The sequence below is a fragment of the Letharia columbiana genome (genome assembly GCF_014066305.1).
Source record: "Letharia columbiana isolate WasteWater2 chromosome Unknown Sc0000005_s0, whole genome shotgun sequence".
In the NCBI taxonomy this organism is placed as follows: Eukaryota; Fungi; Ascomycota; class Lecanoromycetes; order Lecanorales; family Parmeliaceae; genus Letharia; species Letharia columbiana.
Window position 1 is genome coordinate 132,076 of NW_023501041.1, and position 24,677 is coordinate 156,752.

Below are 24,677 nucleotides of genomic sequence, written 5' to 3' on the forward strand. Positions count from 1 at the left end.
TCTTATATTATCTCTAACTTAATAAGATATTTATATAAAGATTTCGAGTCTATATATATAGAGAGAGATATTTTTCTCTAGAGAGTAATAGAGAAGATTTAATTTAGAGTGAATTTTATAATAATTATAACGTCGAATCTTAGAGATAATATATAAAGTTCGAAGGCTAATACGCTTCTAATAACTCGGCGATATTTAATCGATTACTAATAAATAATATTAACCTTATTCTAAGCGTTAGCTAAGGCTATTATATAGCCGATTTAAAAAGAAAGATCTTTATTATTAGCGAATAACGAATTTATAAAAACTATAATTCTTAGAGACGTTATATCTAACTTAACGAATATAAAATCTCTTTCTTTTATTTATTATAAAAGATAGCGATTTAGATACTAAGTATCCTCGTATATAGATTCTATAATCTAGACGATATATAATAAAGCGAATATCGCTTATAGCTATAATATAGTAGCGATATATACTTCTTATACTCGTTAAGCGATATACTATTCTTTCGTAAACGATATTATAAATAATTAAATCTTCTTCGCTTATCTAAGTTAGCTAATTCTTATATTATTCTTAAGAGTAATAATAAATTTATTAAATTCGAGAGGTTATTTCGAAGTAAGTCTCTCGAATAGCTTAGCGAGTAGTTCAGCGGCGTATAGTTCTTGTAATTTTATATCTATAAACTCGATAGTATCGGCGATAAGAGAGTTATCGATTTATAAGCTAATAATTACTATTATATCGTTATTAAATAATAAATAAGTATTAAATATAGACGAGGTTATTTCTAGCTTCTCTATATAATATTTATAATATATCTAAAACTAATAGATATCGAACTTAGCAATTTTATAGAGGGGGAGAATAATACGGAGTATTATTCTCGATAATAATTCTATTTTAATTAAGACTAAAATAAAGATATCTCTAGCTAATTTAGATTAAGATTATATATATATCTAAGTAATATCGCGTAGATATAGAGATAGCTATGAGATAGCTAATAATAGAGCGATAATAAGTCGTTAATTAGCTTATTAAATAGTAGGGGTCTAAGTAAGAATCTTATACTTTTTTGAGTTATTAAATACTTATACTACTAGTCGCGACTTCTCGAAGGCTTTCTTAATATTCTTATTCTTAATTTAATCTATAAAACGATTATTAAATATCTATACTTCTGCGGGGATATCTTCAATCTTTATAATCTTAAATATATTCTTTTTAAATAGTTTACTAAATTCTTTTTATCGAGATATCTAAAAGTTCGATAAAGGTAATTATAATATAAACTTAGATATATAAATTGTAATATTAATAGAGTTTCGAAAATAGATAAGAATATATTAACGTCGAGGAGGGTTATAACGTAGTAAAGCGTTTTAAGAAAAGTCTTAATAATCTTTATTATTATTATTTTCGTATTGAGTATTATCTAACTATGGAGATTCTTATTTAAAGGACTTAAGAGACTCGATTAGAGTATCTATTTCTTTTAAATATAGCTTAATAATAGTAACTCGAAAATCAGTAAGACTATTTAATAATTTGATGATATATATCTCTCGAGAAGTAGTTAGCAATTTATATAATTCGGTTTACTTCTTTTAATACGTTCTTTAGACTAATACCGGGAAATTAATTAAAGTATTATATATTCTTATCGTCTAAGGGCCGTTTCGCTAATATAAGACGTTATTAACCTATCTCTTAGCGTGAAATTTTATAATTTCGATTATTACTATATTAATAGCTTTTACCCTCTCGATAGTAGATAAAGTAAGTATATCGTTATTTGCGATATGAGAATAGATTCCAAAAACTAATAATATGAGAACGAGGCTATTATATCCGGCTATATCGTTAATAGCCTTAATAGTTATTTATAGACGAATCTCCTTCTTAATACTTTAATTCTCTAGTTCCGTAGTAATTATCGAATAGACTCATCTTAATAAAGTATAATATCGTTCTATTAGGCCGATAGAATTAGCGGCCTTAACTAATACGCATTTTATTTAAATACTTAGAGTTCTAGCGTTTTATCTAAACTCGATATTATTAAAATTAATTTCAGCGTCGTGGATAATAACGTTTAAAGATTTAACATATACGTCTATTTAGTATAGTCTAAGTATATTCTATATATAAGAGATAGTTATATTCGTTAATTATTAGACGGCTTAAAATAAAGTTCTTTTATTAATAACTTATAGAACTAAGTTATCGTTAATATAGAGAATATCGATAATAATTATATAATTAAAATAGATATTATTCTTATTCTTAAATAAGAATTTAAAACGATTTAAAGATCGAGAGTACTTTTAATAGAGTATATAGAACTCGGTGATTTGTTTAAGTATATAACGGTATTCGAAGTCGTTATAGTTAGCTTTCTTTAGAGTATAGATAAGTCTATTAACTAAGAGATAATTAAATCGACGATATAGTTAATATAACTCGATATCGATTAGATAATTAACTAATATAAGACTCTATATTAAGAATAGATATTCGTAAAAGCGAATAATTAAGATTATAGATTTATTTCTTAAAATAACTTAATTTTTAAGATTATTTAGATAAATCCCTAGTCTATTTATATCTTAAATATATAGTAAAAATAAGGTATTAATTTATATTACGTGGAAATCGACTCGACTAATAGACGAATCTACTATAAGTTTTCTAATTAATAATAATATTTTAATCTTAAATTAGATAATAATACTACTAGTAATAATATTTAATTATATATTAAATTCTCTTATATAGACTTTTACTTAATTATATCTAGTAATAAATATATATATAACTTCGATATCTAGTATAATATTATAAAATTACTTTAAGATATATCGGCTAATAGTAAGAAAGCTATTAGACTTAATAATATTATAGTATATAAAATAACTAAAAAGCTCTAAATAACGTGCTTAGACTTAGTTCGATATAACTATAGAAGTAATTATAATAAAGTTTTCAGCTTCTTCTAAGTCGGTTTCTTAAACGTCGAGAGTTAAGGCCTCGAAATCCTCGATCTTATCTTTCTAACCTTTAAACTCTTAAATATAGAAGTTATATCGCTTATTAATTAAGCCGGTAAACCGCTTAGTAAACTTATTTCAAGACTTCTAACGTTTCTTATTAATATACTTAATTAATTAATAGCGTATCTTTTCATAGATATAGTACTTTTAAAAATCGTTTATTTTCGAAGATAGTTTATTATAATTATTTTGATTTAAAGGCTGATTTAAAGGTTAATTAATATAATACTTTCGATTAGTAAAGTATATTATAAACTTAAATAGCTTAAATCTCTTAGTCTTTATAGCTTCTTCGTAATTCTCGATTATAGTATAAATATTATTAATTAACTCGATAACTATAGTCGTTTATTATAGAATTATAATATTATATGTAGAAATATTGCTGTAAGAGGTAACTATCTTATTTCGAAGTATTATATCTAACTGAAATTCGTAGTCTAGCCCTCTTTGAGTTTAACGAAGTTATTAAATTATCTTATTAAAGATAATCCCTTTATTCTTTTTAGGACTAGCTCGAAGTAAGCCTCTTAGGCTAATACTATTCTACTTACGAAGTATAAGGCGACGATATTCTTCTCTCTCGAAATAGCTCTAAAATCGATTAAAGAGTTATTAAATAGTAAGGTTAATCCCTTAACAACCAGAGTAATAGTACTTTAATGCTATAGATTTTAGTATAATTAAGAATACTATTTAAAGAATCTATTAGGGGATCTCGGCTCTCTTATAAAGATTTATAAAAATTATGAATTTGTAGCTGAGACTCTCGATAAGACTCCCATCGTACTTCTCCTCGATAGTATATAATTTGGCCAGGGTAGTAAGTTCCTTGCTATGGCTATAGTTTTATTCGATATCGAAGTTTTAAATAACTTAATAAGACGAGGGTAGTAGATATAAGACTCGATAATTTAGATCGTAAGCTGGTATTAGAGAGAGAATTAAGATAGAATTCTCCGATTAATAAGGCGGTTGCGGGGGGAGAGAAATAGTATTCTTCGGTCGATAAGGCTATTATTTCTATATTAATTAAAATGGTTATTGAGGATAGTAATAAGATGGTTTTAATAAGAGACGATCTTCGTCGTTTAATAACTATGAGATCTCTTTCTTAATTACGTCTACTAATTCTTTAATTATTAAGAGTTCTCTTTCTTTCTTAATATAGGCTTTATTAACTTATAAATAATCTCGTAAACTAATAATAACGTTCTTATTAAGAACCTCGAAATCCTCTTTAATATATAGAGTAAAGTCGTTAATAAAGACGTTAGAGAGTATTTTAAATTTATATCTTATATATTGTTATACCCTCTAACGAACGAATTTCTTAAGCTTCTCTTTAATATCTAATAACTTAACTTCTAGTAGTTCCTCTAACTCACGCTTAATACCTAACGATGTCTCTAAAGAATTAGATTTCTTATTCTTGAAGTCTATTTTGAGTATGTGTTATGTGTTAATATAGTGTGAAGCTTAATGATATTTGATATTTTTTAGGTATTTTCTCTATTGGATAGGGGTTGTAGGAATTGTAGAAGTAGAAATTATAGTTCTATTCGATCGAATTGTTATAATAAGCGGAATCGATTGAGTAATATAGAACCGTGTAAAGTACCGCGGCGATATCGAGATAGACTTTCTTTAAGAGTATAGCCTTACTAATCTGTATACTAGTATTAAAGTATACTAATTAGTATTAATAAATATCTGGGTATATAATTACTACTATAATAAGATCTATTATTAAATGTGGTAGTCTTAATGATATCTAAGGAAGAAGGATATTTATGTACAGAGAATGCCTTTATATATCTATGACTAGACCGAATGAGTACTAGTGGTAGCGAGTGTTGAGTCGTTCCAACGCTAACCATCACCGGCAGGAGATGTAGTCTAGAGATAGTTTGCCACTGCGCTGCGTACTAGCAATTAGCCAAAGATACTCTGTGCAAGTGGAACATGTTGTGGCCCAAAGAGAACATCCAAGGCTCTCACTGCTGCGACAGATGCGAATCATGTAAGCTAGAGCTGTACTGTCCGAGTCACCCACCATTACTCTACCATGTTACTGCTCATCGCATGAAGACTTGCACGTCGTGGCGATTGCGGGTTCCTCACAAATCAAGACTCTTTAGTTCTACAAGCAACATCCCCAGAGATCATACAGGAGTGAAAGGCACTTACATTCATCCTCCGGAAGTAGATTCGCAGCAATATTCCACAAACGCTAGGTATGTTCAATGCCTTTTGAGAAAGGCGAAGTACTGAAGAGGCATTCTTTCGTATACTACTATATCTTCAGACTCTCTCTCAGTAGTAAGAATTGCTCCCTGACAGCAGTTTATAGACTGCTATCCAATCACTAGTGGCGGGATCCGGTCTGTTGGCTTTCAGAAGACTCACTCCTATCGCTGGCCATGTCATGAGGGAAAGAATCCAAGCTCACAGCTGGCCCACTTCTTTGGGTGTCAACTGGACTAGAGAACTGAGAGGGGGCTTGTCGAAGCTTCCATGCTTGTCCACATTGATCATGAGCATCCCAAGCTCGGAGAAATCAGGGTATAAGTCGTGGGGAAGATGGAGCCCTCTCCCCTGTTCCAAGTGGAGCCAAGGCTAGCCCGCCAGTATCTTATCAAAGGTTGGCATGGAAGCAGTACTCTTATGATTGCAAACCATGTCGAAATAAGGTTCCCAGCCTCCTCCCAGCCACCTGTTGGAACAACCACCTAATTTGTGAGGGGTACAAATACTGGCCCAGGGGAGCTCTGAGATAGAATAATTTATGCAAGCTATATATCACATACCTAATATTCTAATAGGTTATAAGCCCGGGCTTGACGCTTAGGATACCACCGCTATTCCATATCTATTCTAGCCAGTCATGGACCCCGAAACCTCTACATTTAAGTCACCTATTCGTTAGCTTACGAATAATAACTACTCTAAATAACTTATTAATATTAAAACTCTTTTTAGAGGTAAAAAGCTCTAAAACTATATATAAGAGATCTCGGATCTTAATAAATTAATTACGGCTTAAGTTAAATAGCGTAATTTAGTAATAGAGGCTATAGATCTTATTATCTTTACTATAAGTAATCTTATTAAGTAAAAACTTTAGACTAACGCTTTTAATAATAATTATCTTATAATAATCTTTTTAATTAATATCTATATCTCGAAAGATAATATTAAATTTATACGATTAACCCGGGAGTATTACTCGCTTTAATATAAAGATTTCGACTTTATAACCTACTAGCTTACTTAAATTAAGACGCTCGAGAAGCGTATTCGCGATATTAATATAATTCTTAACGACGATAAGTAAACTCTTCTATATCTCGATATAATTTTTTTAAAATAATTTTAATATTTTATTAAGATTTAAGCTATAATATCGAGAATAACTATTAATAAAGTAAGAAATATATTACTAGAGAAAGAGAGATATAAAAAGACTTTAGATATTAATATTATAGAGATAAGATTAATTATAATAATAAGATATTCGAGTAAGAGAACTTCTAGCGAAAAGGCTATCGATAACGATATAATATATCTTCGTTATAAAAAGAATTATAAAGCGAATATCTATTAAAAGTTATACTCGGAATTAGCCTCGAAATAGCTATAAGAAAGATGAATTATTAAGAAAAGATCTTAAAAGCGGAAATAGAACGAGTTATAGCAGTAGGATTAAGAGGTACTAGATAAAAAGAAAGTATTTATTAACTTATAACGACTAGGAAGGCTTATCGATGATGATTTAGAATAGACCTATCGATAACGATCTAGAAAGGCTTATTAATAATAATTAGAATAGACTTATCGATAACGATTAGAAAGGCTTATCGGTAGCATTAGAAAGGGTAGTAAGAAAGGTAATAGATAGTAAGAAAGGTACTAGGGAGAGTATAACATTATTTTTCTATATAGCATCATGTTTTTGATTGGGCTAGGGAAGGTAGGTTATAGGGGAGTGTCGAAATAAGGTTCTCAGCCTCCTTTTAGCCACCTGTTGGAATAATCACCTAATTTGTGAGGGGTATAAATACTGGCCTAGGGGAGTTCTGAGATAGAATAATTTATGCAATCAACACACTACTTATTCTACCATACCTGATATTCTGACAGTTACCATCATTTTCATGATTGTAAGCGCGTCTGGGTTTTCCACGGATGCTAAATCTATCATGGTGGCGGGAGGCAGAATTTTATTTCATCGCTGAATTGAAAATATGCCAAACCAAACGTGGCCTAGTGAGAAACGGCATTCTTATCCCCTGAGCCCCCATCAGCATCAACAAATTTCTTTTCGAAGACTCGTCAGTGCCATAAGAATGAGAGGCTGTCTAGGCACACATTGTACCGCTGCAAACTCCGAGGTCTGCTAAGGACAGCAGCCGTTCTTTGTAATGTATAGTGCAAAATGTGGTTGGATCAAAGACGCATCTGTTCAACCCATTATAGGGTTAGACTTCTTTGTCACGAGCGATTGATGCAAAGCAGAGCATAGGGTGGATTGAATTCTTTACTTTCTGGTGTGACCTCGTCATGTCAGCGAGTGAGATTTTGTAAGTGAAAAGCGGGCCTTGTACACCTAATCCCAAATCGTTCAATGGCAAGTCCGTGGATGCATCCATCATTCAATTCATCCACAACGACTTCTCGTCGAACTCATACTCTCGAGCTTTCTTGTTTCTCACATACTCCTTGACGTCATCCTCAAAATCATTCAAGAAGAGCCACCTGCTCTTCTTCGCCCACTCCTTGGCATACCAGTCATTGGCAGTAGCCGGGTAGCAATCAATCACGCTCAGGAGCGTAGCGTCGTGAGCAAGCACCACAAAAACGGTATCGCGGGCATCAAACTCCATCATCCTCCGTATGCTTTCGATCGCCTTGTCTTGGTCCTCGGCGCAATTCGAAGTGTAGAAAGGCTCTGTAGCTGATTGAGCGCAGTGGATTGTTGCCAGAAGCTCACCAGGGCAAGGCGGCATGACTGCCGACGAAAACGATGGAGCAAAAAGCGGGAAGTCTGGCAGAAGTGAAGGTAGAGGACGGTAGACGCTAGGACGGAACTCGCCGCCGTGATGTGCAATGTCGCCTCCCATGAAGATGAACGTATCCCTTCCAGCCAGATGCTGGGGCTGCATTGCGAAAGAAGAGGTGGTACGGGCCAGCCCGCACATATGGCCAAACTCGTGTCCGGGAGATGCAAGAAGATAGAAAGAGCCGTCCCCAAAGTAATCCAGTGCAGGAAAGCGGCCTAGTTTGAAGCCTCCCCTGAAGGAGACTTCTCGGACTTCACGACCAGCGTAAGCAGACTCGAGGACGGGAGAGGTCTCGTCATCAGGATAGGAAGGGGTGAATAGCCTCTTGAAGCCTGGGCCAACGACCAACGAGGTCTTGGGTGGGAATGTCGAGGGATCGCCAGTGTGGGCAATATGGTGATGACTAGCAACTCTATCAGCGTAGCTTGCTTGGAAACTCCGATTGTAGACGTACCTCCAAATGATAGCGTCGATACTACTTAAGCTTGTTCCGTTGTCTTGCAAGATTTCGGATACATTCTTCTCGACCTCAACCTTCCAACCCCCAAGCTTCATCGGGTCAGCAAGGGTAGGTGGACTACTGACCTCCCAGTCTTTCCGTATACCTAGGTCGAAGAGTAGCTTTTGCCCGTTGTGCTCGATCAGGAATGCAAAGGCCGCAATGTCCATGACCTCGTGTCCTGAATAGGTTGGACGAAGGAAAAGAGAAGATCGTATTTGAGATATATGACTGGTTGTATTGATGATAGAGACAGTGACAGTATGGGGCGAATGCGGGAGGTGAAGCTGCGGTGGAGGTATCGCTGGCTGCACGATGGACATCGTACGTACAGTGGCTCAGGGTCACGTAACCTGTAGGTGACCGCTAAGAGACGTCCAAGACGTTATCAAAGTCCGGCTTTATTCCTGCTCTAGACATTTGCCGTCGCCGCTATGGGCAGCCGTGGACTCTGCATCAAACATTTGCACTGCTAATTTGGGAGTCACGAAGTCTGATTCTCATGATGTCTAATAAGACAGTGTGGTAGCCTCCCTGGCCTCGACATATTGTGGTAGAAAATATCAAGTATCGCGTGCTTCCTTACGCTGGTGATGGTTCAATGCCAAGCCGTGAATTGTACATATGGTTGGAGATGAAACGGGGAGTGAAAGGGCTCAGCAAGATCCATGGATGGCTTGATGTTCAGGCGTTTTTTTAACCGTCCATCTCGCATTCGTGGATGCCGCCCCGCAGCGATATTGCGGCGCAAACGCGAGACGTTCTTGGATCTGCAGCGATGTTTGACATGGTATACCACACGTTGGAAATTCCAAATAAGTTGCTAAGGTTATGACTCCACAATATTCACAGCTTGTCCTGGCGTGAAGTTTTCGTTGGCTTTTGTGTTCTGATTGTCTGTTGTTACCACTTTAGGCAAGATTAGAACATTGTATAGCCGACCTTATTATTCCGCCACCAAATCATTTGAAGCTTGTTCCTGCCTCTAAACGGGTCTCCATCATAGCCTCTAACCATGAAATAGAATAGAGAAGTAGAAGTATTGCCGACAGTGTGAAAGCAGAGACGACAATGCGCAGAGACTGGGAAGCTGTTGGATTCAGGTCAGTATCAAGATCACTATTCTCCCCTGTCTAGTGACTGTGGTCTGCACTCTCCAGAGATCGACGTTGTAAGACCTCCAAAGCTCGCAAGCTGTTCCGTTCTGGGGAAGTTACTTTGAGGCCCAGCAGTGCTTGCTCGTTTGCAACTTTAAACATCGGAAATCGGTGCGGCTATTAGCTCAGGTATTGATATTGTTGAGTGTCCAAGTCTCGCAAGGTGGTCCATTTTGAGGAGATCATCGTGAGGCCCAGCAGTAGCTAGCGTGTTCCCATACGATTAATCGTTTGAAAGTTTGAAACGTCAAACATCAAGCATCGGGTGCGGCTAGCATTCCGAATCGATCGAGGTTGGAATGTTGTGAGGATCATTCAAGCATTGCTGTCGGAGCGAGTTGCCTATTAATCTTGAGTACCTCGGCACGATCGCCTCAAGGGGGTCCTTTTTAGCAACGTGTATCCTAGTGGGAGCCCCATGTCGCCAAGACTAGAAGACATGGATTTCAAGCAACTGCTTTATCAGAAGGTCATTCCCTCTTTTTCTGCACCGCCTTTTCGTACTCCAAAACATTCACTGCCACATTGATTAATTAATCGCAAACATCCCAGGCTCGATGGTAGCAAACATGAATTTACCTTGATTTACCAAACGCTGACAGTATCTGGTTTGTACACCACGCCACGCACCCAGCTCATTTCCCTGAGCGAGGTAGGAGCTTTGTCTGTAGTACAATTATCCGAAGCGAGCCAAGGATCCTCAGACGTTGAGGAAAAGGGCTCGGAACAGAAGCATCAGTGAGCAATGGTCGACTGTTCCTTTTTTCTAGAGCAATTAGATTGATGACCGCTAAAGCGCCCTTTCGGACTCCAGTCTACACTCCGAAAGACCGATGCGTTTCGCGAATTGTTCCGACTCCAATGTCTACTCCGCCTCACAACGTCACTGCAACGTTGAATGATGCTCGTTGGTAACCTAGCGACTTACAAAGAACGATGCGCTGAATTTCTCATGATATTATGCAATGACGAAGGCATAACAGCCGCAAACATCCTTGCACCGGAATGCATCCTGAACCAGGGCGCTGGTTTCCTGCTACAGGTTGCGAAGCCTTCATCACGGTCCGCAAAATGGATCTCGACTTCATATCAGACTAACACAAAGGACATCAAAGACATGATGGGAAAATCGAAGCCATTGGGAAAAGGTGAGTACACGTCAACAGTGTTTCTGCCGAGCTGGGCCTGAATTTGATTCGCAAGATATATTCATGGGAGACTTGGCTCATTGTCAATTAGAGCATAGGTCTTGAAAAAGCTATTTACTGTGGCAGTATATGCAGGGTCCGGAGTCTGCACAATTGCTAAATTACAGGTGCATTCGCGAACTATGGAAATCCATGCTGTTGGACGTTCTGTGGGTAACTAACAAGTAGAATTGGTGAATTGCACGGCGGATGGGCTGTTCCTAGATGACAAAGACGCCCACATGCTTATTCATGATGCACGAATGCGGTTTTCCGGTTCGCTGGTTAGATTAGGCAGGGTAGATAGGATATGAGAATATGCGTCTTGAGTGGTCCACAGCCATACAGTATGTCGAGCAGTTGTCGTTTGGAATCCTTGATAGATACTTCCTCGAACAGCCTTCGGGCGTTTCGCTACCTGCGGCATACCATACACATGAAACGTCCTCCAGGAGGTCGGGGCGCCCGTGGGTCCAAGCCTAGGTAGGTCGTCCAGATCTGTGTGGCTGAGGACGATTGCTGCTTTGGCTCCCTAAGCTTTGAGACGAAGAAGGGTTTGCAAGTCATAGTGTCGAGTAATCGACGGCAGGGGATACATGAAGGTCTGCTCGTTGATATCATGATGTTGGGACTCAGGCGGCATTTGTCAAGACTCCATGAGTAGGCACCACTGATCCTGCTTGAGCCAAACCAGGTAGCATCAACTCGCACACAGAGTTTGATACGAACGCCAGACTACGTATAAGCGGCTGAACGTTCATACTAAAGGCCTCGTAAAGAGACAGGGAGTATCGAAGCAGGGCAGTGCAGTGGCAAATTCACTGAGACTTGTGTCACGTTAGTGGTGCTAGTGTAGATCAGCCCTACAACGCTTGGCTTTGAGAAACACCATCTCCGGGGTAAGGGGGCCTTCGTCTCTCTCTGTTCTTGAATACTTGCGTCGAGGCTCGTATACAACACAGTACTCTACGAATCATTCCTGCAATGCGTGTCCGCTTGCAGCAATCTGCTTTAGGGTGCTGGCAGCTAAGACGTGCACTAAAATGCCACGACACAGTGAGAACGCACAACGGGGTGCAGAGCCAGCCTGAGCTGTTCTACAACCCAATCTTCACATTGCCATGACAGTGGCCACACACTTCCATTCATTCCTTCCAGCATGGGCATCAAGACTACTATCTGCGCCATTTTCGTGATGATCTCGTTGCCGGCTGCCGAAGCTTGGAGGTTGAAGTTCCAGGTAGCTTCACCCTGAGTATGTGTTAGGTTGGCCACAGAACCGCAAGGTTGTTATGCTGAATGCTTTGTGAATGTGAGCATGCTTCTTTTCCTTGAAGGCCCGAGCTGATTCTGTCGCATGCACCAGCCTTTCTCAGCATCGTACGGCCTGCTACAATTCAATATCCGACACGGATATCGCACCTCATCCGTTGAAGCAAGTCATCTGAACAAGTCACGGTCGCACCTTTCTACACTATGATACCTGGCACGAAACCCTTTGTGCAGTGGTCCTTGCGATTGCGCGCAGGTATTGCTCCCGTCTGCAGCTTCTCACAACAGACAACACGCCTGGAAAAGAGCGCAGGAGTAGGGATGAAATACCGCAAGACACTACACGGACTGTTGGGGGTGCACACATATCAGGAGCTACCGTTGCTGTTTCGGAACCTGTGAGAGGCTAGGTCTGGGTGTCGTCGCTCACACTGCTGTCACTTGCAGCTGGCGAGGCACCGCCACACGCGGAAGTGACTCCCTGGAAGGTTCATCTCCACACTCCGCGTGTTCTCTGCTCCTTTCAACTTCCGTAGTTGATGGCTTTCAATAAAGTTCATCTTCGATCTCCGCCGCAGGGTTTTTCCCTATGGCCTAAGTAGGGCGTCCATTCTAACAGGACGCCGTTCTGCCACAATTTTCGACCGGTCTGGCAGATGCTAAAGCGCGTGTCTGTCTTGAGAGCACCGGAACGGAAAGGACGAGGGAAGCTTCTTAAAAATGAGGTCCACGTTGATCAATGGAACTGCGTCACAACCCTATTACCACGTGCCGTTGATGATGCCGTCGCTTGCCCTTTGATGCTTAAACTTGACTTGCCACGCCATTTGAGAATATGGTGCCTTTTGTTGAAACACCTGCTCTTTTGGCTAGAAGGACATGCAGCTGACAACCATTGCTAGTATGTAGCTTGACCCTCCCACGTTGCCTATCTAGGAATTCCAACGTGTGGTCCAAGCATGCCGGTAGGCATCTGTGGTCTCGGTGTCCCTTGGAGACCTTTTGTTGCTTCTACTTTCCCTTCCTGCTACTTTACAGAGTACCAAGTTTGTCACTTGAATTTCTTCTATTGTTGCACATGAAATTTCAATGGAGGATCAGGTGTGGCGGTCTAGTACCATTCTTTGAACCAGGCCTCCTCCTAACCGCTCCGTGTCTTCTCCGGAAATGTTTTGGCTCTGGAGGATGCCGCACATCTCTGCTGTGGACTTCAGGAGGAAATAGATGCTGCGCGAGCTCAAGTTGAGGCTCAAGGCTAGAGAGCTAGACTCGACGTCTTCTTCGTGTATTTCAGCGAATGGAGGCATCTGAAGACTCTGCTGGGGCCCATGTCATGCTGGTTCCTGCTGGATGTGGCGTTCTACAGGGTCAACCTGAATCAATCTGTGATTCTTACGGAGTTTGGGGTCTCCCAGGGAGCCAACGAGTACGACGTGTTGAAGAGGAATGCTATCGGCAACTTGATGATCGCCATAGCCGGCTACGTGCCTGGGTATCTCTTCACAATCTTCTTCGTTGAAGCGACAAATTAGGACGAAGATGGATAAAAATGCAAGGATTCTTGATCGTTGTGTTGATGTTCGCTGTCAATGCAGGCGACTACAAACACCTGGGCATAGGCGGGAAGTTTTTATGTCTCGGTATCGGTCAGATACCCAATCCTCCGCTCCCCAAGCTACCAGCGCCCAACATCTCACACAGTGTTTTTCATCTTCGGCCCCAACGCCGCCGCCACCTTCATCATCCCTGCCGAAGTCTTCCCAGTGCGCGTACGCGCCTTCGGTCATGGCATCAGCGCCGCGACCGGTAAATTAGGCGCCATACTCTCCGCCCTACCTTTCAACTACCTCAGCGGGCCTACAGGGATCGGCTTGTCCAGCGTTTTGTGCATCCATTCGTTTGCAATATTCTCGGCGCCATCACTACTCATTTCTAAATTCCGGCGACGAAGTGGAAGGATGGAGATGTGACGGACTATGAAGAGTGGTTTGAGGCGAATACTGAGATAGTATAGAAGCTACAACGTAAACGTCCCTAATCAATGATACAATATTGGAGGCCGCGGTGAGATCAGACGTGCATCACGCCGTGACAGTTTATGGAAATTTTCATGAGCTCTGCTGCTGCAGAATTAGCGGACGAAGTGCGTAGTAGGTCGCTTCAGTGGATGAAATCGTTGGGGAAAAGAGGAAAAGAGAACATTTGATCTGAGAAAGTTGGCACATCCAACATCTCTCATGCCTGCTATACATAGTCATTAACATATGCTTTCTGGACACAGCCTTCAAAAGCGTTGTTCATTCCACAGTCCGTGCTCTCTCTCTCAGGGGAGCTGCACTTGAACTGCGCCGATCCTGCAACCATTCCATAACCCCCTTCCCGAAGTTTCCTTCACCCCTACCGATCACGAGGCCAATCTTTTCAAACCACCTTTCAAGCCTGTTCAGCGGCCGCTTCCCCTCACATATACTTCACTCCAACCAGCGCCTTCTCACAACACCGAACAACATAGGCCGGAGTAGCACCATGCGTCGAGCCGGACCCAAACATTCCCTCGCCGTCCACGATAGTAGTGACCAGGTTTATGATCCCACGACTGCGAAAGGACCACCGCCCGTTCTTCAGACAAACAACCGCGACGTCCACATCGCCCAGAACTCCTCATATTGCACCTCCCTCACCTCCCTCCCCACCCTCCACACCCACAACCCCATCCACCCCAAAGCCTCCCCCCATCGCACCCACTCCCCTCCTTCTCAACCCCAGCCACCAAACCCCTACCCCCCCATCCCCATCCCCATCCCCATCCCCATCCCCATCCCAATCCCAATCCCCAACTCCCACCCCACCTCAACCCGCCGCCCAAACGTCGCCCACAAATCAGCTTCGCGCGCAACAGGCAGCCCCTCAAGCCGCATCTGCAACCCACGCCGCTTCGGCCGCGGGGAAAAGCTGCAGCACTGTATACGACCGACCGCGGCGTCGGGAGCAGCTCGCTCTGGACTCCCGTCACGTACAAACCCCTGGCTGGGGCCCATGAGGGTTCCAGAGCGTGGCGTGGCGGTTGCGATGCGGTGCGGTGCGGATGCGGTAAGATTTAGAGTATTCGCGAGCGGGAAAGTGGAGCGGAGGCGTAAAGTCTTCCGGCTGCGTACGGATAGGGTACGGTGTGGAGGATGGATGAATGTCTGGATGAGGGGGGTGTAAGGTTGCGGATGCTGGAGGGTTGGTTGGAGAGTTGGTGGGGGAGAGGCGTGGGCCGCGGCGGTTGGTGGGTATGGGTTTTTTGCTTGGAGGAGAGGCCGATGGAGTTTGAGGTGGTGGAGAAGGGAAGGGGGGAGGGAGATGGGCGAGAGGGAAGGGAGGAAGGAAGGGGGAAGGCAGGTTGTGATTTTCTAAGACAGCAAGAGGTGCATACCGTATGGGGTTGCACGAGGTGTTGGTATTCTGTGGCCATCTTTTTGTTTAGCTCTGGGATCCATCGGATCTTATGATAGACGAGGATATGCCGAGATGGTGGGAACGGTGGGAATGTTCTCGAGAGTACTGCCCTTATTTTTTATATATATGGTGCAAAGCCTGAAGCTACTAGATAACATGAGCTAGCATGACTGCGCTTTTTATACTAAGTTGAGTAGCGCTCTACGCACCTTCCGCTTCCTCTTCCTCTTTGATCTATGGAATCCGTGATACCCACTACCTGCACCATCTCGCGTGGCTAGATCAATTTCATATAGCAAATCCACCCGAATTATGCTGCCTTGGCTCTCCCGCGGCTTCGAACGTGCCATTCGGCAACCTTCGCAAGCCTTGGGCAGTCGACAGACCAGGAGCCACCCATGTAACGTTGTGCCCAAGGCTTTTCATGAAAGCTGTGGTTTCGTTGTTATAAGCGTACTCGAATGATACGGTGTTTGGTATTAGCTACGAGAGTCTCAAATATCAGTAACGACTCTTGCGATGATCACGATTGTTGCGAGAAGGAGCGAAATCAAGGTACGTGCCTGATCGTGGAGTCTCGGTTCCGCCAAACTTTCCTTGACCGTCTCGTTCTGATCAAGGACATGCCAAAGGTTCTGTACTGTTGCAGTGATGATACGACTTCCGCCCGCAGAGCCGATGACAAAATAAAGCGTGCCGTTCTCGAGATATTCAACGATAGTCGGGGAGATGGAAGATAGCGGCCTTTTGCCCGGCTCTATGAAATTGGCAGGCGAGGGCGCGTAGCCGAAAGCATTCGATTGATTAGGGATTGAGAAGTCGTTCATCTCATTGTTCATAATCACGCCGGTTTCGGGCACTACAAGCTGGCTGCCGAAAAGTAGGTTTACGGTTGTGGTCAGCGAGACGGCCATACCAGAGGCATCGGCTGTGACGATGTGGGAGGTTCCATGCCTGGACGTCATAGATCAGATCACCAGAGGCGAAGCACAGGAGGAATAATACCTACGTTGTGGGGGATTCCAACCCAGTAGGATCATACGCAGAGACGTTTAGGGTGTGAAAGTCCGAGATTCTACTCCTCACCGTCTCAGCAGTGGTCTCGTTGAGCATTTCTTGCTGATATTCGTCAACGCCTGGAACGAATAATGGATCTCCCAGGTACGCTCGCTATTCGAATTGGTGTCAATATTTGAGATCCTACTGAGGTGTTAAGGAGAAAGCACAGCTACTCACCTCCCCATAGGCAAACCTGATTGCCTCATCGAGACGATGAGTACTAAGGTTCAGGGTCGCAGCCTCACCAATCTCACTATAGCCCTCAATGGTCTTCATGACCGACAGGGCGACTGTGCCTGATGATGGCGCAGAGCACGCCGTAAGCTTGTAATCTCGGTATGTAATTTGGGCGGGCTTCCGTATGGCCACAGTGTAGTTTTTTAGATCCTCAAGCGTCATCATCCCATTAGCGGCTTTCAACGCCTGAATGGTAGCATTCGCAATAGGCCCGGTGTAGAAAGCGTCAGCGCCTCTTTTCGAGATGGTCTCAAGGGTGTCTGCATAGCGCTGCCTTGTGATGGTCTCATTCAGACCGAGTAGTGTTCCATTTGGTGCAAAGTCAATAGCAAAATTTGGGTTCTCAGCCAAGAAATTAGGTCCACTTCCAATAGCTTCTTCCTCATAATCGACCAGATCTTGGGTGACTGTGAAGCCATTACGCGCGACATTGATGGCTGGTCCCATGACGTGCGCCCAGGGTAGTTTGCCATAGTGTTTGTGCAAGTATTCGAGGCCGCGAAGCTCGCCAGGTACACCGCTCGCAAGGCCTCCATAAAGAGACAAGTCTGTGTCGTTGTTGTACATGTTGGTGAATGCTGCAGCGGGAGCTTTCTCACGGAAATCGATGAACTCGTAGGAGCCATTGCTGCCGCGTACGATCATGAAGCCGCCACCTCCAAGTCCGCTGTGGTACATCCCGATTACCCCTATGCAGAACACCGTGCCCACCAACTGCGAAATTTAAGGCGGCCCGGTTAGCAAGTCCAAAGTACCTTCTAGCGCAATTATTCTGGACATACAGCATCTGCAGCATTTCCACCATCCTTGATAAGATCGATACCAACGTTGCTGCAGACCGTGCTCTCCGAAGCGACTGCTCCTAGCTTGTCTTTCACTTCTTGTTGCTCACCGCCGCGTTTGTGCGCAGCCGCGGAAGGAGTCCAGCATAATGTTAATGGGCCAAAGGCCAACGCCAAGCCCAAATAGAAGTTCAATAGATACATCTTGTCACAATTACTAGATTCGCGGCTGAAAAGCATTGAAAAGAAAGCAGGAAAAGCCTGCAACATTGTAGAAGTACCACCACGCCAAGAAGTATGAGGGGTAGGTATGCAGGGTCACTGCAGGTCCGGAATAGGAAGGTAGCTGAAATCTAGACGGACGTTCGAAAGCAACTCTTCGGTTTGCCTTTCACTGAAAGAGACGGAGATCTGAAAGACAAGTTCAAGATCAAACAGAGTGAATGCCAAGAGCTGTATACTTGAAGAAGTAGTCTCAGGGTAGGTTTTACCCTCAAGCATTCTGCAAGCCATCCGGCTTAATGATTAGCAAAGCTGTGAAGAGACGTCGACTCATGACTGCAATGCATTGACTGCTAGTCATGATAGAGACTTTTGAGCTCTTGTTCCCACCTCAACTAATTCTCCAGGGAAAGACTGAGGATACCGCGAAGCAATCCGCAAGGCTTCCGGCAATCGTTTATTCGTTGGTGTCAAAAGCTTGATCATGACCGGGAAGTATAGCTTGCCTTTCTCCGTTGTTGTCTAGAAGATGCAAGACTGTCAGTGAACGTCGTCCAGACTTGGAACCCAACGCTGTGGTCTCCGAGGCGCAGAGCGACAAGAGACATGTGTGGGATTCCATCGCATTTGCTTTAAGGATATCGACCTCGCTGCCAGTGATAATAATTATGCTAAGCTGCAAACTCCGACAGCCGCCTTCAGGCTCTGAAAAGTTGGTTTGTTGTTGTCAAGTATCTGGCCAACGCCAAGCCAGTGCCAAGCAAAAGCGGAACGCCTTTCCGCTACCAGCCTCCCCAGCCATCTCGACGAGAAAAAGTAGAGGCTGGATAACAAACCACCACATCAGCCATCATGGACAATCCTGTGAACTTGCGACTATCTCCCTATCTTCCGAGTACCCATATCTTTCGACACCGAGTTCAATACATCAACAAGCTATCTCTGCTCTTCCTGAAAGCTCGTTGAAATGGCATGGGTACGCCCGAAACATCCCAAGCGCAAAGAAGTCGTCGACCCTACCGATTCTCTCCGCCCTGTCCTCGAATATTTCAGCTGTAGCCGACCTAGTGTCTCCAACTCCAACAACAAAGAACTCTCGAGAATCCCCAGGAAACCGCTCTTACTACACGACTCGTACGAACCGAGGCCCCAGACACATCATTATGACGAATCGGAACATCATCACAAACCAGATCATCACCAGCAAGAAGCGGAGCATCACCCAAGGGTAGAGCATCACCCACGGTCAGAGCATCACCCACGGTCAGAGCATCACCCACGGTCAGAGCATCACCCACGGTCAGAGCATCACCCACGGTCAGAGCGTCACCAAAGACTAGAGCACCACCAAAGACTAGAGCACCACCAAAGAGCAGATCATCATGTGATGGACTATGATAGAGCAGACTACCACGAAAGAGCAAGCCAGCGATCCGCATCCCAGTACACGAGAGAGATCTCACCATCACCACCACCGTTGCCAACTTACCGGTCGAACGCCAGACCTGGCGCACATCTTCGACTAATGCCTTCTCGACACCACATCATAGCAGACACATACAGTTCCAGAAGGCCAGCGTCGCGGTGGGCGAGTGCGACGACGCCACTTGAGATGTAAGGGCGTGGCTATCACAGCCGGCTTTTTTCTTGCATGCAGTGATAGGTCAGCGCAATGGGCGGGTCTGATGATATGGGAGACCGGGTCGGCGTTGGCGGAGGTCATGGATAGGTTAGCATTTTCAGCGGCGGACGACGTCCAGATTATCATCCATGCAACTCAAGTGATGCTATTGGGGGGAAAAGAGATCAGAGGAATACCATGATGTATGGTAAAAGTCATAATCGAGTGTTATAAGATAGCGAATGTTCACTCGAAGCTCGTGTCCTGCTTCGCAATGCTGCGTTGTCAAACAGTTTTACTGCTGCGTGAGATGAAACAGGACACACATTTAAGAACTACCTACCTTAGGCAGATTGGTGTACAAAACGTGTCCGCAGCTAATGAGTCTAAGCGCATGGCCCGTTACGGTTCAGGCCACCCACAACCTTCAAACAGCAAACGCCTTTATCCATTGCCACGAATGGTCCAGCAAACCGTTTAATCGTCATCTACATGTATGACAGATGCATAACACAAGAGCAGAAAACCTATCGCCCATGTTCGTGCAGGATCAGGTCTGTCAAACTTTCAACCTATTCAACCACTTCAAAATATCAAATCGTCTAAATTCGATACATCCTCAAGCGCAGGTACATTTACTCATATCTCGCTCTTCAAATTCGCAGCATGATCATTCTACTCGACCTACAAATTGAACGTTTTCGTTCCCGTCACCATGTTCGTGCGACTCATGACGCTGAACGATGTCCGTCCTGCTCCACCCTTCCCTTATACGTCAGGCAAACGTTATGCCACATCAACCTTACTACGTCATTCCATACCGAGAACTGCTATATTCCGCGCACAACATCCGGACGTCGAAGAGGTTCTTGTCTGTGGATACATGCGCACAAGGCGAGTGCGCACCGAATACCACCCGGGCCGTGCTGAAGAGTCAAGCTCCGGGATACAGAGGAAAAGTTGACAAACCTAGGCATTGCCGTAGGTGTGGCTCCTCCGCCGTAGCGACGAAGTAGAACGAGGGCTTGTTGCAATCGTTGGACTCATCCAAGGTGTTCTCGAACAGAGCCTCCAAGTCCATATTGTCGAGATCCTCGATTAAGGCCGTACATTGGAGTAACTCGAAGTATTTCCTAGGCCCAACACTCGATGCTTCCCGCCGCAGACACCAATAGTCGTGGGCCTTCAACAAGCGCTGTGCGTTGAACGTGGGGTTTTCGATGAGACTGGACGAAGTGCGATCTTCGCAGGCGCCCAGTCGAGCGACGTGAAAGCCACTATGAGATCGTCCCAAGCTGCTTTCAAGTGCGTGTAGATTTTCATGGCCCCCAGATATTAATGTGCTTCACATCCTTCGAGGTCCAGGTGACGTGTGTAAGTTACGTTTGATCGTGCTGAAATGCGGATTTGCTATGTTATCCTAAGAGTATCAGTGAACATAACCGAATTCGATCTTGACTACCTTACGGCGGATGCCTTCCAACCAGTACTCATATGTCCTGCAGAACATGAGAGTCTTCTCGATTCGACGTGGAACGCATGTGTAGAGATTGCATGGCGATGGTGGAGGCTTCCAAGGCGGGGAATAAGCAAGAGGGCACCTCTGTGTGTATGAGATAATGAGTGTGTATTTTTGCTAGCATCTCCGATACCTCTCTGCTGCAGTAGCTAAGGTAGGTTCTTACATACATGTAGAGAATACAATCAACATTCTACCGCCACAAAGGACCGTGCCTTTTGTAGATTCTTCAGGGCCAAACTTTCCACAGCGGATTCTGCCTTGCGTGGACCCTGACGCAACGATGCTACCTTACTGTTGCATATGAGTGTTCAGCTGGTCGCTCTTGGCTGAGATGACGTAAAAGCCTTTCAGATACTATTAAGTCTGCCTCGGCGGCTACGACTTGTTCCACTCATGAGCCAATCCAAGGCAATTCCCGTGCCTATACCCTCAAGAACGGCCTTCAGCAAGCGTACGACGAGGCAGACGCGCTGAGATCCAAGCTGGCTGCTGAAAAATAATTGATTGGTTATTCTGTGGAGTGGTAAAGGTAGGAGATGCCTTCGGCAAAACCACGGGCAAATTATACCCCTAATTACCGAATCATACCCCTAATTATAAATTACACTCAAATATACGGTATGATTCGGTAATTTATTATTGCTTGGGGTATAATTTGATAAGTTATTAAAGTAACCTTAAACTACGAAGGAGATAATCCGCTTATTCGATTATAGAAATAAGGGAGTTTCTTCGACCGCATTTGATGAGAATTCTATTAGCCTAAAAATATCAGACGAAAGCCGAGTGGGCGAAATTTCGAGCTCGGGGGTGTCCGCACTTCACGCTATAGACACCTCTATTCGGGTCTCGTAGGCCTTATAGAGCCCCGTAGGGCCCTCGAAGAAGTAATTTCTACTACGCTATATAACGGGGCGGGGTAAACTTCGAGAGTTAAACCTCGTCTCGGATCCCGCCCCGTTACGTAGCGTAAATACTATCGTTATTAATAATTAAGTTAACGACTACTATTAGACGCTCAGTAAGCCTACCTCTATTATTATCTTTATTAAATTCTCTTATATTAAAAAGCTATTATTTAAGATTCTTGTAAATTATACTTTAAGTAATAGTAAATTATCGAATTATATCTTATATTTAGATGAAATTTAATATAAAAGTATAATTTAATAATTAGAGATATAATTCGATAAGAATTTATACTTTTAGAGTATAAATTAGTAATTCTTCTATAAAACTACGCTAGTATTCGATTAATAATAGTACTCGTATTATTTAGAAGTAAGCTACCTCGCTTAATAGCGCCGGGAGAGTTAATCAATTAAACTACTTAGCTTACTACGAAAATCGTAGTTTGATTAGTTAACTCTCCCGGCGCTATTAAGCGAGGTTACTTACTTCTAAATACTACGAGTATTAACGCACCACCTTTAACACTAACCCACATATACTTTTAGATATAATTATAATCCCAATTATTTAATTTGCACCACCTTCAACACTGGCCCGAAGGACTGCGGCGCTACGATAATGCGACCCAAGACCGTCTTGAAGATTATAGATACCCCTCAAGGTCCGCCCAGTTCCGAGCTCTCTCAGAACACAATCCAAGATTAAGAGAAAGGCAAATTCCTTCTGCTACTTCGGCAACAACTCCATTGTCAAACCAAGGTATCAAAATACACCCAGCCTAGAATATCCTCTTATTGTCAGTCTTCCTTCAGCGCTTACTAGAATGCCGGTAAGCCCGCTCTCTACCCTGCCATTATCTTGCAAGCGGACTTTCCAAATCACACATATATAGTACATGCAATACCCTGTCATCAAGTCCTACTATGACAAGCTCAAGAAGGGTTCTATAGAAGCAGATGTTGATTCCCTGTGGATCAACATTTTGGGGCTCTTCTTCACAGTCCCAAGGAATTATGGCTTGGAGCAGGAAACGAGACCCTTGACTGGTATCAAAAAACGAGCCGATATCAGTATCAGATACGTCAGGAACGGGATGCTCAAGAAAGTCATTCTCATTGAGGACAAGCGTGTTGAATTTGAGTCTCAGAGTTCCAAGTGGGCCGAAGCTGTCGAGCAGGCAACATTTTATCTGGCGCTTGTGCGCAAGGAACAAAAGAACGAAAAAACTCTCTACGCCATTGCCACCGTTGGGCATTATTCGCGATTCTACTTCATGGAACCCGAGGACGAAAAATTGAGAGACTATCCTGGCACCAACGGAAGATACTACGAATTCAAGGACGACGAAGCCGAGATCGAAGCCCTTCTGAACGAACTCGTTGCGAAGACCTCCTGAACTCTTTGGTCTGGGCGCGCACTTCCCCTCAGATGGACTGCGAGAAAGCGGGAAAACATTGAAGGGGGACAGGAGGACAATCATTTCACGCGGGATTCTGGTCTCGTTCAGTCGGTGATGGCCTAAGGCTCATTACTTGCTGTCCTACTATTGATCTAGACTGTTAAGGAATCATTATAGTTTGACTCATATATGTGGTGTGGTGTAAAAGATGTTGATTAATCTATGTGCCTGTAGGCAGTAGGGTAGATTTGTGCGGAGAGAGGCGCGCTGAGGCCTAATTAGAAAGGTATATCGAGTATAAAGAATTAATTAGTATATTAATATATATAAAAGAATAAGATAGAGCTAAGCTATAAAATCTTAAATTTATATATATAACTAATTATAATTTTATTAGATCTACGCTCTTTAATTAGATTAATTAAATTATCGCGGATAAATAAATTAGCGTTCGTAACTATTAAAAATCTCTTATTCTACTTTTAATCTTTTAATAACTTTATTATTTTTTATTAAAATTTTTAGATTTTTTTTTTAATTATAATTTATAAATTACGCTTTTTAATAATATAAAAATTATAAAATTTAATCTTATAATTATTAAAGGATAAGAATCTTAAATATCGCTTATTAAAGTTCGCTCGACAGCTCTAATTAAAAAATAGATATATATTATTTAATTTTAAAATAACTTTTTTATTTTCTATTAACTTTTTAATACTTTTTCTTTAAATTATAGAATATAATATAGGCTTTTAAATAAAAAAAAGATTACTAAATTTAATCTTATAAATATTTAAAGATAAAGAATTTAATATCGCTTATTAAAGTTCGCTCGATAGTTCTAATTAAAAGAAATAATTATAAATTTAATTTATAAACCTTTACTCGTTAATATATATAATAAAATAAGATAGAATTAAATTAGAAAATCTTAAATTTATATATATAATTAATTATAAATTTAATAGTATCTACGTCTTTTAGTTAGATCGACTAAATTATCGCGGTAAATAAATTAGTGTTCGTAATTATTAAAAATCTCTTATTCTACTTTTTAATCTTTTAATAACTTTATAATTTTCTATTAAAATTTTTAGATTATATTTTTAGAGTTTCTAGTCTATAGCTTACGTTTTTAATAATATAAAATTCTAAGATTTAATCTTATAATTATTAAAGATAAGAATCTTAAATATCGCTTATTAAAGTCGCTCGATAGCTCTAATTAAAAAT

At 42.1% G+C, this 24,677-nt stretch overlaps 7 protein-coding genes across 7 annotated transcripts; 5 read left to right on the plus strand and 2 right to left on the minus strand.

The window, feature by feature from the left end:
- Window positions 1-7,723: 7,723 nt before the first annotated feature.
- On the minus strand, window positions 7,724-8,953 carry HO173_002451 (uncharacterized protein; the record flags this gene model as incomplete). The annotated part of the gene is made up of 2 exons (XM_037304384.1): window positions 7,724-8,534; window positions 8,586-8,953. 2 exons carry the CDS (start codon window positions 8,951-8,953, stop codon window positions 7,724-7,726), a joined length of 1,179 nt encoding a protein of 392 aa, XP_037168477.1.
- A 1,786-nt stretch (window positions 8,954-10,739) lies between these two features.
- HO173_002452 (uncharacterized protein) lies at window positions 10,740-11,288 on the plus strand (the record flags this gene model as incomplete). Its single annotated transcript, XM_037304385.1, has 2 exons — window positions 10,740-10,935; window positions 11,164-11,288. The coding sequence occupies 2 exons, from the start codon at window positions 10,740-10,742 to the stop codon at window positions 11,286-11,288; spliced, it is 321 nt and encodes a 106-aa protein (XP_037168478.1).
- A 1,917-nt stretch (window positions 11,289-13,205) lies between these two features.
- HO173_002453 (uncharacterized protein) lies at window positions 13,206-13,778 on the plus strand (the record flags this gene model as incomplete). Its single annotated transcript, XM_037304386.1, has 2 exons — window positions 13,206-13,211; window positions 13,506-13,778. The coding sequence occupies 2 exons, from the start codon at window positions 13,206-13,208 to the stop codon at window positions 13,776-13,778; spliced, it is 279 nt and encodes a 92-aa protein (XP_037168479.1).
- Window positions 13,779-15,975: 2,197 nt separating this feature from the next.
- HO173_002454 (uncharacterized protein) lies at window positions 15,976-17,969 on the minus strand (the record flags this gene model as incomplete). Its single annotated transcript, XM_037304387.1, has 5 exons — window positions 15,976-16,170; window positions 16,251-16,641; window positions 16,697-16,857; window positions 16,924-17,697; window positions 17,766-17,969. 5 exons carry the CDS (start codon window positions 17,967-17,969, stop codon window positions 15,976-15,978), a joined length of 1,725 nt encoding a protein of 574 aa, XP_037168480.1.
- Window positions 17,970-18,954: 985 nt separating this feature from the next.
- On the plus strand, window positions 18,955-19,605 carry HO173_002455 (uncharacterized protein; the record flags this gene model as incomplete). Its single annotated transcript, XM_037304388.1, has 1 exon — window positions 18,955-19,605. One exon carries the CDS (start codon window positions 18,955-18,957, stop codon window positions 19,603-19,605), a length of 651 nt encoding a protein of 216 aa, XP_037168481.1.
- A 718-nt stretch (window positions 19,606-20,323) lies between these two features.
- Window positions 20,324-20,572, plus strand: HO173_002456 (uncharacterized protein; the record flags this gene model as incomplete). Its single annotated transcript, XM_037304389.1, has 1 exon — window positions 20,324-20,572. The coding sequence occupies one exon, from the start codon at window positions 20,324-20,326 to the stop codon at window positions 20,570-20,572; it is 249 nt and encodes an 82-aa protein (XP_037168482.1).
- Window positions 20,573-22,937: 2,365 nt separating this feature from the next.
- Window positions 22,938-23,438, plus strand: HO173_002457 (uncharacterized protein; the record flags this gene model as incomplete). The annotated part of the gene is made up of 1 exon (XM_037304390.1): window positions 22,938-23,438. The coding sequence occupies one exon, from the start codon at window positions 22,938-22,940 to the stop codon at window positions 23,436-23,438; it is 501 nt and encodes a 166-aa protein (XP_037168483.1).
- Window positions 23,439-24,677: the final 1,239 nt, after the last annotated feature.